Source organism: Natator depressus, chromosome 12 (assembly GCF_965152275.1).
Source record: "Natator depressus isolate rNatDep1 chromosome 12, rNatDep2.hap1, whole genome shotgun sequence".
Taxonomy (NCBI): domain Eukaryota; kingdom Metazoa; phylum Chordata; order Testudines; family Cheloniidae; genus Natator; species Natator depressus.
Genome location: NC_134245.1, coordinates 11,378,479 through 11,393,877, shown reverse-complemented (window position 1 = coordinate 11,393,877; position 15,399 = coordinate 11,378,479). Strand labels below are relative to the sequence as shown.

General features: G+C 42.1%; 1 protein-coding gene and 1 long non-coding RNA gene across 3 annotated transcripts in view; one reads left to right on the top strand and one right to left on the bottom strand.

The window, feature by feature from the left end:
- NFATC3 (nuclear factor of activated T cells 3) overlaps positions 1 to 15,399 on the top strand; it is a 140,048-nt gene that overhangs the window by 53,612 nt on the left and 71,037 nt on the right. For both annotated transcript variants that reach the window (XM_074968584.1, XM_074968583.1), the window contains exon 3: positions 9,227 to 9,389. In XM_074968584.1, coding sequence (XP_074824685.1) covers positions 9,227 to 9,389 — 163 coding nt within the window. The remainder of the gene's footprint in view (positions 1 to 9,226; positions 9,390 to 15,399) is intronic.
- The window catches only part of LOC141996508 (uncharacterized), a 38,342-nt gene continuing 33,215 nt past the window's right edge, over positions 10,273 to 15,399 (bottom strand). Inside the window, exon 4 of the long non-coding RNA XR_012641552.1 lies at positions 10,273 to 10,750. This is a non-coding gene — a long non-coding RNA (uncharacterized LOC141996508). The remainder of the gene's footprint in view (positions 10,751 to 15,399) is intronic.

Below are 15,399 nucleotides of genomic sequence, written 5' to 3'. Positions count from 1 at the left end.
TGTGGCCCAAATCTTCCTATCACTGTAGAATTAGCACAAATGGAGGTTGGGAAAGGTCTTTCTAGCCTGTCATCAACCAAAAAGAAAACCCAACAGGAAGAACTGTCACAAAATTACTGTCGCTATATTTAAACTCCAGAATTACTCGAAGCAATGAAATTAAATTACCCATTTTACCCCAAATGCCCAATGAAAATTAGCCTTATTAGTATTTTTGTCGTACAAGCAGTTCTAGGAAAAAACCCTCCAAAAGATTGGAATAGGCTACGATTTGAGAGCTTTCATGTTTTAAACTATGCCACAATTTTGGCTTGTCCAACTTATTTTTGGTTAATACTCTCTCCAATTTAAAATAAAAACTCTAATTTGGAAGAAACACCAGTGATGAGCACACCTTCATCCATACTAAATAATACAAAAGTTACTGCAGAAGAGGTGACTGCGGTCCTGGCTGCATGGTGGAGAAAATTACTTTTTCTCGTCAAGTGATACTCATAGTAAAAGGATAACACAGACTGAATTGAACTTAAAACATGACCTTGCTGCTAAATTAAGGGTTCAGAGTGGGGAAAAGTGGAGTGCTCAGTATACTTACTCTTCAGATTTGGGTGTGTGGATATGAACTGTTAGAGCGTACAAGCCCTTCTTACCATTCTAGATCTGGATTTGATGGGAAAGGCAACTGGATGAGCATCTGATCATACCTCAGATGGAGCAAAGGTTGACCCTATAGACTTATGGATCTAAACATCAAGAAAAATGGTGAGAGGAGTTGGGAGTGTTAAATGTCTAGGAACGTCTGTCACTGCTCTTAATTTTGAGAGAAAAGTCAGTCTGCATGAGTTTGTTGTTGGAATTGAAGAAGCCAAGGGAACAGAAACATTTTTAGGTGAAAGGAATCTAAAAATAAGAGAGCCTTGGTTCCAGCCTCACTTGTATTCAAAAACTTACTAGTGCCAAATGAATGCGTGGATCCCAGTGTCTGGTACCATTGGGTCAAAGAAGAGAACCCAGATCTGTGCTAGTTTCAGAATGGAGGATGGCAAAAGAGAAGACTCTCTCTATTAGAAGCTCCTATCTAAAGGTCTGTGTCCTTCCGTGAGGGTTTTTTGTGTGGCAGGGAGCACATGTAAGATAAGACTATTGGCACGTGAGTTCCATCTGCATGGATCTTTCTGGAAAGTGTCACTGTTCCAAAGCAATCCCAAATCCCGACTGAGTTTGTTCCCAAGCAATACAGAGCAGATGAGGCAGAGTCAAATTGTCAGATGGGTTTTAAAGGTCACCCCTATCATATAATTTTAACCGAAGTTCCACCTTAAGGTGGGCCTGAGGGGTGAAGTCAGTATAGACTGACTTGCCTTTCCTTAATCATTTGGAATTGTGGTCCATGGTTGACATGTAATGCCCTTTGGTTGGTTTTTTATTCTAACCTGGATCCATCATACTTTGAAATGATAGTTGCTGGAGGTACAGTTGTCTCTGTTCAATTAACATTCTGGTGCCTGTATCTTTTCTTCAATCAGATGTAATATCTGCTACTGTTAAGGTCCTCCTTAGAGGGTGTCCCCAGTGATTTACTATTGGGTTCCTTTTAGTGATAGCTCTGCACTGAAGTACTGTATATGCCCTTGAGGTCATCCGAGTTGCAGCTTCATTTTGAAGTTTGTATTAATCTGATTGTGAAACTGTCTTACTACCATCTACAGAATCTTTGTAGGCTGTGACCTGTGCTGTCTCGCCAGGATCCTAGGACTTATGCATGCTTTTATCACATCCTTTGGTGGTATTGTGCTTTATTTGTGAGTCTACCTTCATAAAGTGCTCAGACTTTTATAGTACACCAGTGAAACACTTGTAGGTTCTCCAAATTTATCCCTGTTCTTTGAGAATCACAAGATGAGATTCTGATGCAAAAGAATAGGCTACATAGACTACTAAAGACACTGTTTGGAATGATTGACTGTAGGGCTTTTAGTTGGAAACATTTGAAAAGTGGCTATAGACCTTGTTTTTTCCCCAGACCCCAAAAGGTAAAGATTGTAAAAATATAGAAAATTAGATTCTGCTTGATTTCCCTTCCCCCCCCCCCCTCCTTTTTTGAAAACCCTTGGGCGGTGGGGGGGAGAGAAAACCACAGAGTGCTGGCCACATTAATTCTGAAGCCTATGTTTGCATATTTTGGCTTCCAAATACAAAGTAATATAGCCTTATCAGTATATATTTTTACAGGTACAGCTAGAGTTTTAATGTTAATCCCAGTTACCTCAAACTTTGAAGGGAAAAGTCTTCCATAGTAGCACTAATTTATGCATATTTTTCTTTAAACTATTTGACTTTTAATCTCCAACATTTTTTGTTTTGCTGGCCACATCTGGAAACATTGAAATAGAATAAGGGTTAAAGACAAATGTTGAAGTTCAAATTGTGAACTTTCTCACAATTTCAAATCAAAACCATAATTTACAAAGGGCTAACAAATTACCTTCAGTGGATCGTTCTGCCTCAAAGATTGAAATCTTGGTAAGTTAAAGGTGCTTTCTGCAGTGAAAAGCTTAAATTTAACATCTAGAATCTCTTCTAATAAAGTAGGCAAAATACTTCCAATGGAACCCTTTCTTAAATCAAAAGATGGAGTCCTTAGATTTATTTTCCAGCATCTGATACATAGTAACATTACCCTGACTACTTGTATGAGAAAGTGTTCTACAAATGTGCACATAGATTTGAACTTGTGCTTTAAAGATGTTAGAATGATTGCTCTGTTTGATCTACAGAGTCTTGTAAAAATTTTGATCTGCAGTAAAATGATCAAATATTGAGCTTTTGTTTTTGATAGACCAATTTCGTTACATAACCCATCTGAACAAAAATGAACAAAGTCAGTAAGTTAGGGTAGTTGTGTATGAAAGATAGATCTCTTGGGGAGCAACTATTACCCAAGACCGTGTCTTCACCTGGAAGACCCCTGTGGAGAGTTGAACACCCAACAAACCCCACTAACTCTAATAAAAACAATTGGATTTAAAAAAAAAACAACCACCCAAATATTTTTGGACAACGTGCCAAGAATGCATTTGAACTAATGTGTAAAAATATGAATGAAAATATACTTTAACCAATTTCTCTGTAGCTAAATCGGGGAAAACCTCCTCCACTGAATGAGAAAATCCAGACTGATTGTTGATACTAATTCTGTCCATTTACAGAATATAATAACCTCGTTCTTTCATGCTCCGCTTTACAGCTGCTTCCTTGACAGGAGCCCCATTGTGTTGGGTTTATTTTTCCCTTTACTTCAGAAGAAGCAGTGCATCTTGGCTACGTGATTAATGCCTTGGACAATCTCCATGTAAGATTTATACTGATAATATCTGTAAATAGTAATGTGCAACTGAGAGCTATTCTAAGATATTAAATGTATTCAATAAATTCTCCTTTCAGTGTGTACAGTTGGTTATCTGGACTGTCGTGCTCTTCAGTAGAGTGAAGCTCTCTTTAGCCTGGTGACTAAGTCTTAGATGTTCTGATCTGAGTAGGGCACATCTATGCCATTTGGGTATCATGATCATTCTGTGAATAGCCAGCATTAATTTAACTATTTAATTTTTAGAAATAAGTTCTATGGTATGGTTCTGTTAAATTTTCAAGCATAGACTTTCCCCTAGTTCTGTCTTGGTCTCGACTCTATAAATGAAGGTTTGATCTTATAAGTGAGGGGGGAAATAGGTTGAAAAGCAATCTGCTAACATTTTGGCTCTCCAGTAGCTAGTCCATGTTTGCCTTCTGAATGGAATTAGCATTATTTACAATGTGTTGTGTCTAGAGGACAGTAGCATATGATGCAGCATAATCTCAAAATCTAATACAATACGATCCATTAGGAAGAATCTTTAGAAATTTTATAAACTGTACCTATTAAGATGAGCAAGCTATTTTACTTGCAATTGTTCTATGTCGCTCTTACAGAGATATTGATAGTTTCCAAAAAGCAACAAAATTTGAAACTTGGTCATTTATATGTCACTTGTGGTTTAGCTTATTTGTCCTGTTTGTGCTATTATACAAAAACCTGTAATTCAAGGGGCAATGGGGATCTGCCTAATACGGGTCTTTTGCCATATTCTCCTTAGGTATCTTGCAGAAGGGGGATGAAAACCTCTATAAGGAAACCAGTTGTGGAGGAGGATTGGGGTATTTACTCCAAGGGAAAAGAGTGATAACGCTTGCAACTTGTTAGTAGTTAGTGTGTCAGTAGTTCTGTAGTTTATTCTGTGGAACGCTTGAGATCTTAGGTCCTCTCATAGACCATCTCTTTTGTGACCTATCATATGTAATACTGCACCTTCCTTTGTGACAACAAGAAAAGGAGTACTTGTGGCACCTTAGAGACTAACAAGTTTATTTGAGCGTAAGCTTTCATGAGCTACAGCTCACTTCGTCGGATGCATTCAGTGGAAAATACAATGGGGAGATTTATGTACATAGAGAACATGAAACAATGGGTGTTACCATACACACTGTAAGGAGAGTGATCACTTAAGATGAGCTATTACCAGCAGGAGAGTGGCCGGGGGGGGGGGGGGGGAGGGGGGAGAGAACCTTTTGTAGTGATAATCGTGGTGGGCCATTTCCAGCAGTTGACAAGAACGTCTGAGGAACAGTGGAGGGGGGGGAATAAACATGGGGAAATAGTTTTACTTTATGTAATGACGGATCCACTCCCAGTCTCTATTCAAGCCTACGTTAATTGTATCCAGTTTGCAAATTAATTCCAATTCAGCAGTCTCTGGATGGTGTCTGTTTTTGAAGTTTTTTTTGTTGAAGAATTGCCACTTTTAGGTCTATAATTGAGTGACCAGAGAGATTGAAGTGTTCTCCAACTGGTTTTTGAATGTTATAATTCTTGACGTCTGATTTGTGTCCATTTATTCTTTTACGTAGAGACTGTCCAGTTTGGCCAATGTACATGGCAGAGGGGCATTGCTGGCACATGATGGCATACATCACATTGGTAGATGTGCAGGTGAACGAGCCTCTGATAGTGTGGCTGATGTGATTAGGCCCTGTGATGGTGTCCTCTGAATAGATATGTGGACACAGTTGGCAACGGGCTTTGTTGCAAGGATAGGTTCCTGGGTTAGTGGTTCTGTTGTGTGGTGTGTGGTTGCTGGTGAGTATTTGCTTCAGGTTGGGGGGCTGTCTGTAAGCAAGGACTGGTCTGTCTCCCAAGATCTGTGAGAGTGAGGGATCATTTTTCAAGATAGGTTGTAGATCTTTGACGATGCGCTGGAGAGGTTTTAGTTGGGGGCTGAAGGTGACAGCTAGTGGCGTTCTGTTTTCTTTGTTGGGCCTGTCCTGTGTATTAGGTGACTTCTGGGTACTCTTCTGGCTCTGTCAGTTTGTTTCTTCACTTCAGCAGGTGGGTATTGTAGTTGTAAGAACGCTTGATAGAGATCTTGTAGGTGTTTGTCTCTATCTGAGGGGTTGGAGCAAATGCGGTTGTATCGTAGAGCTTGGCTGTAGACGATGGATCGTGTGGTGTGGTCTGTGTGAAAGTTGGAGGCATGTAGGTAGGAATAGCGGTCAGTAGGTTTCCGGTATAGGGTGGTGTTTATGTGACCATCGCTTATTAGCACCATAGTGTCCAGGAAGTGGATCTCTTGTGTGGACTGGTCCAGGCTGAGGTTGATGGTGGGATGGAAATTGTTGAAAACATGGTGGAATTCCTCAAGGGCTTCTTTTCCATGGGTCCAGATGATGAAGATGTCATCAATGTAGCACAAGTAGAGTAGATGCGTTAGGGGACGAGAGCTGAGGAAGCGTTGTTCTAAGTCAGCCATAAAAATGTTGGCATACTGTGGGGCCATGCGGGTACCCATAGCAGTGCCGCTGATTTGAAGGTATACATTGTCCCCAAATGTGAAATAGTTATGGGTGTGGACAAAGTCACAAAGTTCAGCCACCAGGTTTGCCGTGACATTATCGGGGATAGTGTTCCTGACGGCTTGTAGTCCATCTGTGTGTGGAATGTTGGTGTAGAGGGCTTCTACATCCATAGTGGCCAGGATGGTATGTTCAGGAAGATCACCAATGGATTGTAGTTTCCTCAGGAAGTCAGTGGTGTCTCGAAGATAGCTGGGAGTGCTGGTAGTGAAGGGCCTGAGGAGGGAGTCTACGTATCCAGACAATCCTGCTGTCAGGGTGCCAATGCCTGAGAGAATGGGGCGTCCAGGATTTCCAGGTTTATGGATCTTGGGTAGCAGATTGGAACCCCGACCTGGGGTATTCTGGGGTGTGTCTGTGCGGATTTGTTCTTGTGCTTTTTCAGGGAGTTTCTTGAGCAAATGGTATAGTTTCTTTTGGTAACCCTCAGTGGGATCAGAGGGTAATGGCTTGTAGAAAGTGGTGTTGGAGAGCTGCCTAGCAGCCTCTTGTTCATATTCCGACCTATTCATGATGACGACAGCACCTCCTTTGTCAGCCTTGTTGATTATGATGTCAGAGTTGTTTCTGAGGCTGTGGATGGCATTGTGTTCTGCACAGCTGAGGTTATGGGGCAAGTGATGCTGCTTTTCCACAATTTCAGCCCGTGCACATCGGCAGAAGCACTCTATGTAGAAGTCCAGTCTGTTTCGACCTTCAGGAGGAGTCCACCCAGAATCCTTCTTTTTGTAGTGTTGGTAGGAAGGTCTCTGTGGGTTAGTATGTTGTTCAGAGGTGTGTTGGAAATATTCCTTGAGTCGGAGATGTCGAAAATAGGATTCTAGGTCACCACAGAACTGTATCATGTTCGTGGGGGTGGAGGGGCAGCAGGAGAGGCCCCGAGATAGGACAGATTCTTCTCCTGGGCTAAGAGTATAGTTGGATAGATTAACAATATTGCTGGGTGGGTTAAGGGAATCACTGTTGTGGCCCCTTGTGGCATGTAGTAGTTTAGATAGTTTAGTGTCCTTTTTCTTTTGTAGAGAAGGAAAGTGTGTTGTAAATGGCTTGTCTAGTTTTTGTAAAGTCCAGCCACGAGGAAGTTTGTGCGGAAGGTTGGTTTTTATGAGAGTATCCAGTGTATCCTGTGACAACAGCGGTTGGTTAAATGAAAAGGTACTTTTGGGACATTAAGGAGAAAATAAGCTTAAATAGTGGTGGTTCTCTTGACCCTGCACTTCAGTTTCAAGAAGCCTACTTTTTTGTATTTCCTGATTTTGACATTTTATTTCCCTTTTTGCAGGGTGAACACTTCAACCCCCACTTTTTCCTTCTATGTCAGAGGAATCTAGGATAGCAGTTACATAAGTAAATAGCAAAATCTACAGTTGATAGTTTTATTTGGCTATTGAGGCAGCAAATCTCTGCCTGTTTACTGCACCTCTGTCCGTTTTCTCTGTCTTGCTAACATCACTAGTTATCCCTCCCACCTGCTCATCTCTTGTTAGGGAAGAAGGAGCAGTCACCAGTCCTCTTCTCTCAGTTGGAGAAGAAGAGCCCTTTCTGTTCTGACTGCCTGTAAAGACTATTTGCTGGCCTCTTCTCTCTCCCCTTCTGCGAGGAGCAGGGGAGTTTCTTATCAACTGTCTGCCCTCCTCCCCCATGATCCAGGCGATCTGGATGCCTTTCAGTCTGTTTCCTCTCCTCCTGAGGGAGAGGTGCCTGGTAGAAATACTTCCTGAAGCAGGGGAACAGAAGTGGGTAGTGGTGGTGGGCTCTTCTCCCAAAGGAAGCCTGTTAGTGGTGCCTTCTCTTCTCCCCCGCCATTCCCTGCTAGGGCACAGTGATGTTTGCATTAAGAGGGGAACATATGACTTGTCAGGGTGAGCGCAAGTTCATTCAGATACTTGCTAAAGACAAAACTGTGCTACCCAGCTGTATGGTGGGGAGGAAGACTTCTTGTTCAATCCTCGCACATTGCCGCCCAGCTGTGGATATGTTATGAGATTTGGTTGAGTTCCCTGGAACTAATAGGGATCTGCGTTTAGGAGAGATTTTGCCATTCACCTGAGTTCTGAATGCTGCTGTTTGTGGATCTCACCGTGTGGATCTCCCCTGTAAAAGGGGAAGAGACTGAATTAGAAATTCTAATGAAATGAAACCATTCACTGGTCTTTTAACATGTTTTGCCTTCCCTCCTAGCCAGAGTATGGCAATATAACAATTTTAAAGGAAATATTTTTAAGCTTTACCTTTACGGAGAATAGTGACTCAAAGGTTACCATACTGGTATTACAAATAATTGTTCTGGGTGCAGAGTTCATTTTGACTACATCATATTCCTGCAAGTACTTAAGTTAAATAAAAAATTGTGCTGAATTTCAAAATTCCTGCATTCTTTGCTCTACTGGGTATTTATTGGATTGGTTCTGGCTTGTCGTCATCTTATTAGAATTATATATAAATATGTGTACCTTAATTAAAGGGATAAATATACTGGATTTACCTCTTCACTGGTAGAATTGGGTGGCATGGATTACTTATTTCCTTCTCAAGCTCTTACTGATGATTTTATCTTCCTCCTCCTCCCCCCCCCGGTGTTTGGAGTGACTTTATTACCATGTATAAAGGCTAACTAATCTATTGATATACCTTGATCATATTTGTTTAATCCAAAAGCCTTGCACCATTTTGCACCAAGTCCTTCTACTAAGCTTGGACAACTCTTGTTTTCTTGAGTCCTGATACTGCCTTCATTTGAATTGCAATCAGAAAACTGGAACACTTTGGAGACATCAGACATTTAAGACTGTAATTTTTCACTTGGGGGAGTAGGAGGAGGGGGAATGGATGCTAATGAATCTTGCAGAAAGGTTACACTGAAGTTAGACTGTCAATTTCAATTATCACAAAACCACCATAATTTAAACTCAGTTGGCAATCTTATTTGAGGACAAACTGGTATGTTGTGCAATTTTATAGATGAAGTAGTATATGGAGTCTCACAGAACAGCTTCCCGCATGGTCTTTCTTTTAACCAGTGTTACTCGTCCCCTTCCAATAATTAATCCGCAAAGAAACAAATTTTAAATTAAATTTTGGATAAACATGTATAAAATACTTGAAGCAGAATTTTTACTTCTTGCAAGTTGAAATAAAGTGTAAAACTGTTTTGTCATTTTCATTACAAAATGGTAAATATAGTATAAAATGAGTGAGCGGTGGCTGTAGGTATTTTGACTCTACACTATGGCCAGGTAGCATGGTTCCCTTAAATTTATTGTGCATGTCTTGCTTTCAGCACATCTTCATTACCACCACTAGACTGGCCTTTACCAACTCATTATGGACAATGTGAACTGAAAATAGACGTACAGCCTAAAACTCACCATAGAGCTCATTATGAAACAGAAGGCAGTAGGGGAGCAGTAAAAGCATCTACTGGAGGACACCCGGTAGTGAAGGTATGACGTTTTTAAACTTTTACATAAAAGTTGTTACAGAAGATTGATCATACTTACAGTGCAGTACTGTAAACTGTTACTGTTTTCTTGTAGAACTTATTATGATCCTGGATAGATGGGACATCTCTGTAGAATACAGTTTGCTCCAATATGATCTCTTAAATACGTTTTTATACTTTTAAAATTTATGCTACAATTACAGAGCATATAATGAATTCTGTTGTACATTATAGACTTATTGGCGTCATGACAGTATGCAAAACTTCTTCCACTCTTATCAGAAAGGAAATTTGGGGGGGAAATTATATAACTGAGTTTATGTAATTTATCATGCTGTAATCCTCACGTTCTAATTTCTGTAACTCTCAAGAATGCTATCACTTCACTTGATGGATGGATTATATTGCCTCAACATCAGGGATACATTTCTGAACATTCCCTCTGGGGCACATGGCATTGGCCAGTGTCGGAAGACAGGACACTGGGCTAGATGGACCTTTGGTCTGACCCAGTATGGCCGTTCTTATGTAACATGAAGACTGGGGTATGTCAAGGATTATAATTTCTTTGGTGGTTTTGTTTTTTTACACTGTATGTAAAACACTATGAGGTACTTCAAGTAGACGTTTGCTAATTTTCATTGCAGTAAACTACAGACCAAAAATTAGCAGGAAACCAGTTCTTTAGCTTTGTTTTTTATTTCCTTGTAAACTAGCCAGATTTTGCTGCTGTTGGGGAAGGAGATTAATACACACAACTGCTTGTTCTTCTCTGGCCCACTGGGAAGCTTAACATCACTGGCTTTCTTAAGTGGGCTGCTAAATAGTAAGGGGGAGGACAAAAGATGATTTGCTAAAGTCTCTCCCAGCTCAATTCTTGTGGTCTTTGGTGAGGGTACCTGAAACTTCTTCACTTTTGTTGCCCTGAAAGCATGTACTTTTAAGGCAGCCTGTCTCAACCTTATTTCCACAGAAAAAGCAGAAATGTAGACTTTTCGGTTTTAGTGTCTTCTGGCAGTGCATCATGTAGCAATCCCCTTTTGGCTAGCAGTGAATGACACTAAATGTCCTCAAAAAGAAAAGGAGGACTGTGGTCATTTAAGAGCACAGGAGATAGGCACCCTGCTCTCAGTTCTAGTGCCCAGGCCAGCCATTACAGCAACATTCCAGCTGCTTCTTTGAGTAGTGTTCCTATGGGTGCTCCACTGTAGGTGTATATGCGTCCCCATGCTTCAGATTGGAAACTTTAGGTAGCAGTGTCCATTTGGCCCACACATGTGCTCTTTGTCTTGTACCTTGTCTTGAGGCTATCTAGCGCTGTGCAGGCAAACTGCCCTCATTTTCTTCTCAACCTCCCTTGGTCTGAAATGGAGCAATAAGCAGAATCTGACAGTCAATTAGCTTTAAACCTTGTTTTAATTTTTAGAGTAGCTACTAGAGTTTCCATTATTAGTTTATTACCACTCCCTTCTCCTTTTTCCTTTTCAATATATAAACAAAATCCCCTTTTTGTTCTGATTTAGAAAACAGTTGCCTCCCTGTCCTTTTTGATTTTGCTATCCTCTCAGGGAATGACCTCAAGAAGGGATGTGCCTGGCTCCCCCGGGGTTCAAACGCACTCTCTCCTGTAGAGAGGCTATCCCAGTCAGCAACAGCCATTTTTGCTGAATTCACTGTTTAGGAGAGGCTCACATGTCACAGAAGTGTACCTTCCGTCAGATATTAAAGATGAGCAAGAAAGAGCCGTGACCTGAAGTTTAAGCTCCTTGTGACGCAGAGTCCCCTGAGATTGGCTTTTGACCCTGGTCCTGGGACTGCCCCGGAACAACAATCCTTGACGTGACCATCAACGTCCCTGGACATCAAACTATGGTGCAGTCAAAAAGGAAATCTAAGGATTCCTCTCACAAGAGCTTGAAAGAGGGCTGCAAGTCCACAGGCTGAACAGTTGACTAGGAAGAAGAGATCCCCAGCAAAGTCAGTGACCTTAGTACTGATGGAGCCATGGCATGGTACCCATAAGGTGCTAGGTTCCTCTGGTACCCATACTACCACCAAGCCTAAAGACCCAAGGAGCACAGCCTGCAGTGTCAGTACGGTCTGATAAAAGGCAATAAAGACCGTACCACCTTTTCTAAAATGTCACTGGACGAGACAAGGAAAGCCGGAGTACCAAGCGACACATCCATTGTCACACTTACAGGGGACCCTCTTCTGAACGGTCATCACACCGTTGGGACTACAGCTGAATGAACACACACACACACACATCGCCTGACTCTAGTGCAACATCCGGAATTCATATGAGCCTATCTTGATGCAGTGAAGGTCAAAGCATGCGTTCCACTACACAAGTTCAACGCCCTTACCAGCTTGATTGACACCATTAGGACCAGCCCCTAGACCTCTGCTAGAAATTGCCTGCAATTACTTGGGCATGTGGTGGCTGGCATCTTTGTGATAAGTCATGCAAGGCTCCACGTGCATTGCCTACAGACATAGGTGCCGACTCTGTGGGTGCTCCGGGGCTGGACCTTGTTCTGTCATCTGCCACCACCAAGAACAGCCGAGCTCCATCCTCTTTGGAACCCCCCTTCAGGTTGCTATCAGGCTGCTATCAGATCCCCCCTCACTCTTCTCTTCTGCAGACTAAACAAGCCCAGTTCCCTCAGCCTCTCCTCGTAAGTCATGTGCCCTAGCCCCCTGATCATTTTCGTTGCCCTCCGCTGGACTCTCTACAATTTGTCCACATCCCTTCTGCAGTGAGGGGGACCCAAAACTGGATGCAGTACTCCAGGTGTGGCCTCACCAGTGCCGAATAGAGGGGAATAATCACTTCCCTCGATCTGCTGGCAATGCTCCTACTAATACAGCCCAATATGCCGTTGGCCTTCTTGGCAACAAGGGCACACCGCTCACTCATATCCAGCTTCTCGTCCACTGTAATCCCAAGGCCCTTTTCTGCAGAACTGACACTTAGCCAGTTGGTCCTCAGCCTGTAGCAGTGCATGGGATTCTTCCTAAGTGCAGGACTCTGCACTTGTCCTTTTTGAACCCCATCAGATTTCTTTTCGCCCAATCCTCAAATTTGTCTAGAAAAAAGAAAAGTAGTACTAGTGGCACCTTAGAGACTAACCAATTTATCTGAGCATACGCTTTCGTGAGCTACCGCTCACTTCATCGGATGCATTCAGTGGAAAATACGGTGAGGAGATTTATATACCCACAGAACATGAAAAAATGGGTGGTGTTATACACACTGTAAGGAGAGAGATCACTTAAGATGAGCTATTACCAGCAGGAGAGTGGGGGGGAGGGGGGGTGAAAACCTTTTGAAGTGATCAAGGTGGGCCATTTCCACACACACCCCCCGCTCTCCTGCTGGTAATAGCTCCTCTTAAGTGATCACTCTCCTTACAGTGTGTATAACACCCCTTTTTTCATGTTCTGTGGGTATATAAATCTCCTTACCGTATTTTCCACTGAATGCATCCGATGAAGTGAGCGGTAGCTCACGAAAGCGTATGCTCAGATAAATTGGTTAGTCTCTAAGGTGCCACTAGTACTCCTTTTTTCTTTTTGCGAATACAGACTAACACGGCTGCTACTCTGAAATTTGTCTAGGTTACTCTTGACCCTATCCGTACCCTCCAGCTTATCTACCTCTCCCCAGATGAGCTTAGTGTCATCTGAGAACTTGCTGAGGGTGCAATCCATCCCATCATCCAGATCATTAATAAAGATGTTGGAGAAAACCGGTCCCAGGCCTGACCCATGGGGCACTCCGCTTGATACTGGCTGCCAACTAGACATAGAGCTGTTGATCCCTACCCGTTGAGCCCGACAATCTAGCCAGCTTTCTATCCACCTTGTAGTCCATTCATCCAATCCCTACTTTTTTAACTTGCTGGCAAGAATACTATGGGAGACGTGTCAAAAGCTTTGCTAAAGTCAAGATATATCATGTTCACCGCTTTCCCCATATCCACAGACCCAGTTATGTCATCATAGAAGGCAGTGAGGTTGGTCAAGCATGACTTGCCCTTAGTGAATCCATGTTGACTGTTCCTGATCACCTTCCTCTTCTCCAAGTGCTTCAAAATGGATTCTTTGGGGACCTGCTTCATGATTTTTCCAGGGACTGAGGTGAGGCTGACTGGTCTGTAGTTCCCCGGGTTCTCCTCCTTCCCTTTTTTAAATATGGGCACTATATTTGCCTTTTTCCAATCATCCAGGACCTCCACCGATCACCACGAATTTTCAAAGATAATGGCCAGTGGCTCTGCAATCACATCAGCCAATTTTCTCAGCACCCTCAGACGCATTAGATCTGGACCCGTGGACTTTTTTGCATGTCCAGCTTTTCTAAATAGTCCTTAACCTGTTCTTTCACCACTGAGGGCTGCTCACCTCCTCCCCATACTGTGTTGCCCAGGACAGCAGTGTGGGAGCTGACCTCCTCTGTAGTATCAGAGGGGTAGCTGTGTTAATCTGTATCCACAAAAAAACAAGGAATCTGGTGGCACCTTAAAGACTAACAGATTTATTTGGGCATTCACCTTGTCTGTGAAGACCGAGGCAAAAAAGGCATTGAGTACTTCAGCTTTTTCCACGTCATCTGTCACTAGGTTGCCTCCACCATTCATTAAAGGTCACACGCTTTCCCTGACCTTTTTTCTTGTTGCTAATGTACCTGTAGAAACCCCTTCTTGTTACCCTTCCCATCTCTTGCTAGCTGCAACTCTAGTTGTGTTTTGGCATTCCTGGTTACACCCCTGCATGCTCAAGCAATATTTTTATACTCCTCTCTAGTCATCTGTCTAAGTTTCCACTTCTTGTAAGCTTCCTTTTCGTGTCTAAGCTCACCGAAGATTTCGCTGTTAAGCCAGGCAGGTCGCCTGCGATATTTGCTATTCTTTCTGCACATTGGGATGGTTTGTTCCTGCGCCTGCAATATGGCTTCTTTAAAATACAGCCAGCTTTCCTGGACTCCTTTCCCCCTCATATTAGCCTCCCAGGGGATCCTGCCCATCAGTTCCCTAAGGGAGTCAGTCTGCTTTTCTGAAGGCCAGGGTCTGTATTTTGCTGCTACTCCTTTTTGTGAGGATTCTGAACCCAACCATCTCATGGTCTCCACCATCTTATGGTCACTGCTGAAACCATCTAGTTCTTAACAGCTATGTAACCTGCTTGAATATTCCTGTTTTGAGTTATCTAAATCAGAGCAGTAAATGACTTGCTAATTGTTAAAACTGGAATTAGAATTTATGCATTCCTGTTTCCCAGTTTCAAGCTCGGATCACTTGATTATGCTTCCCTAAGTTAAAATTAATGCAAACGCAAATCAATATGGTTTCACAAGTGGATCTCTTCCATCTGTAACTACAATATAATAGTTGTATTTGATGGGAGAGATCAAGTTGTTGTGAAACAAAACATCGATTTGCATTGGTATTTACTTTTTATGTGGTGCTGGGAAAAATTTTGTATTAAGGGTCAAACTCAATGAATGGTGAACACTGAGCTGTAGGAAGGTTAAAATACTTGATTTGGCATGTGTGCTCTGCCCAGAAGTGTGCTCTGCCCAGCTCTCCCTCACCCCTCCCCACCCCTAATGTACTACATATATAGTATTTGTAATATACATTACTTTTTACAGATATTTTAAATAGTCTTATCAAAATTTTTGTTGCTCATACCCTTATTTAGCTCTTTACCACCCAACTCTGTGTGAGTTCATGATCAATGTGTTGCACAGGGTGTTAAGTGTTCCAGACACAAACTGCTCTCTAATGGTCTTTACATTTTGTTTGTTCATGCGCAGTTGTTTTTAGATCATACTACATACTTTGCAGCACTTAGCAGGGTATTTGTTTTTAAGATTATTTTCTGTGAATACGATGGAAAGTTTATGGTTCTGCATTACATACGTAATTTATACGTTATTTTTTAACAAGATTTTAAGATAGTGGTACATAGCTTCAGTTTACATGTAGGTTGTTAGTCATGCT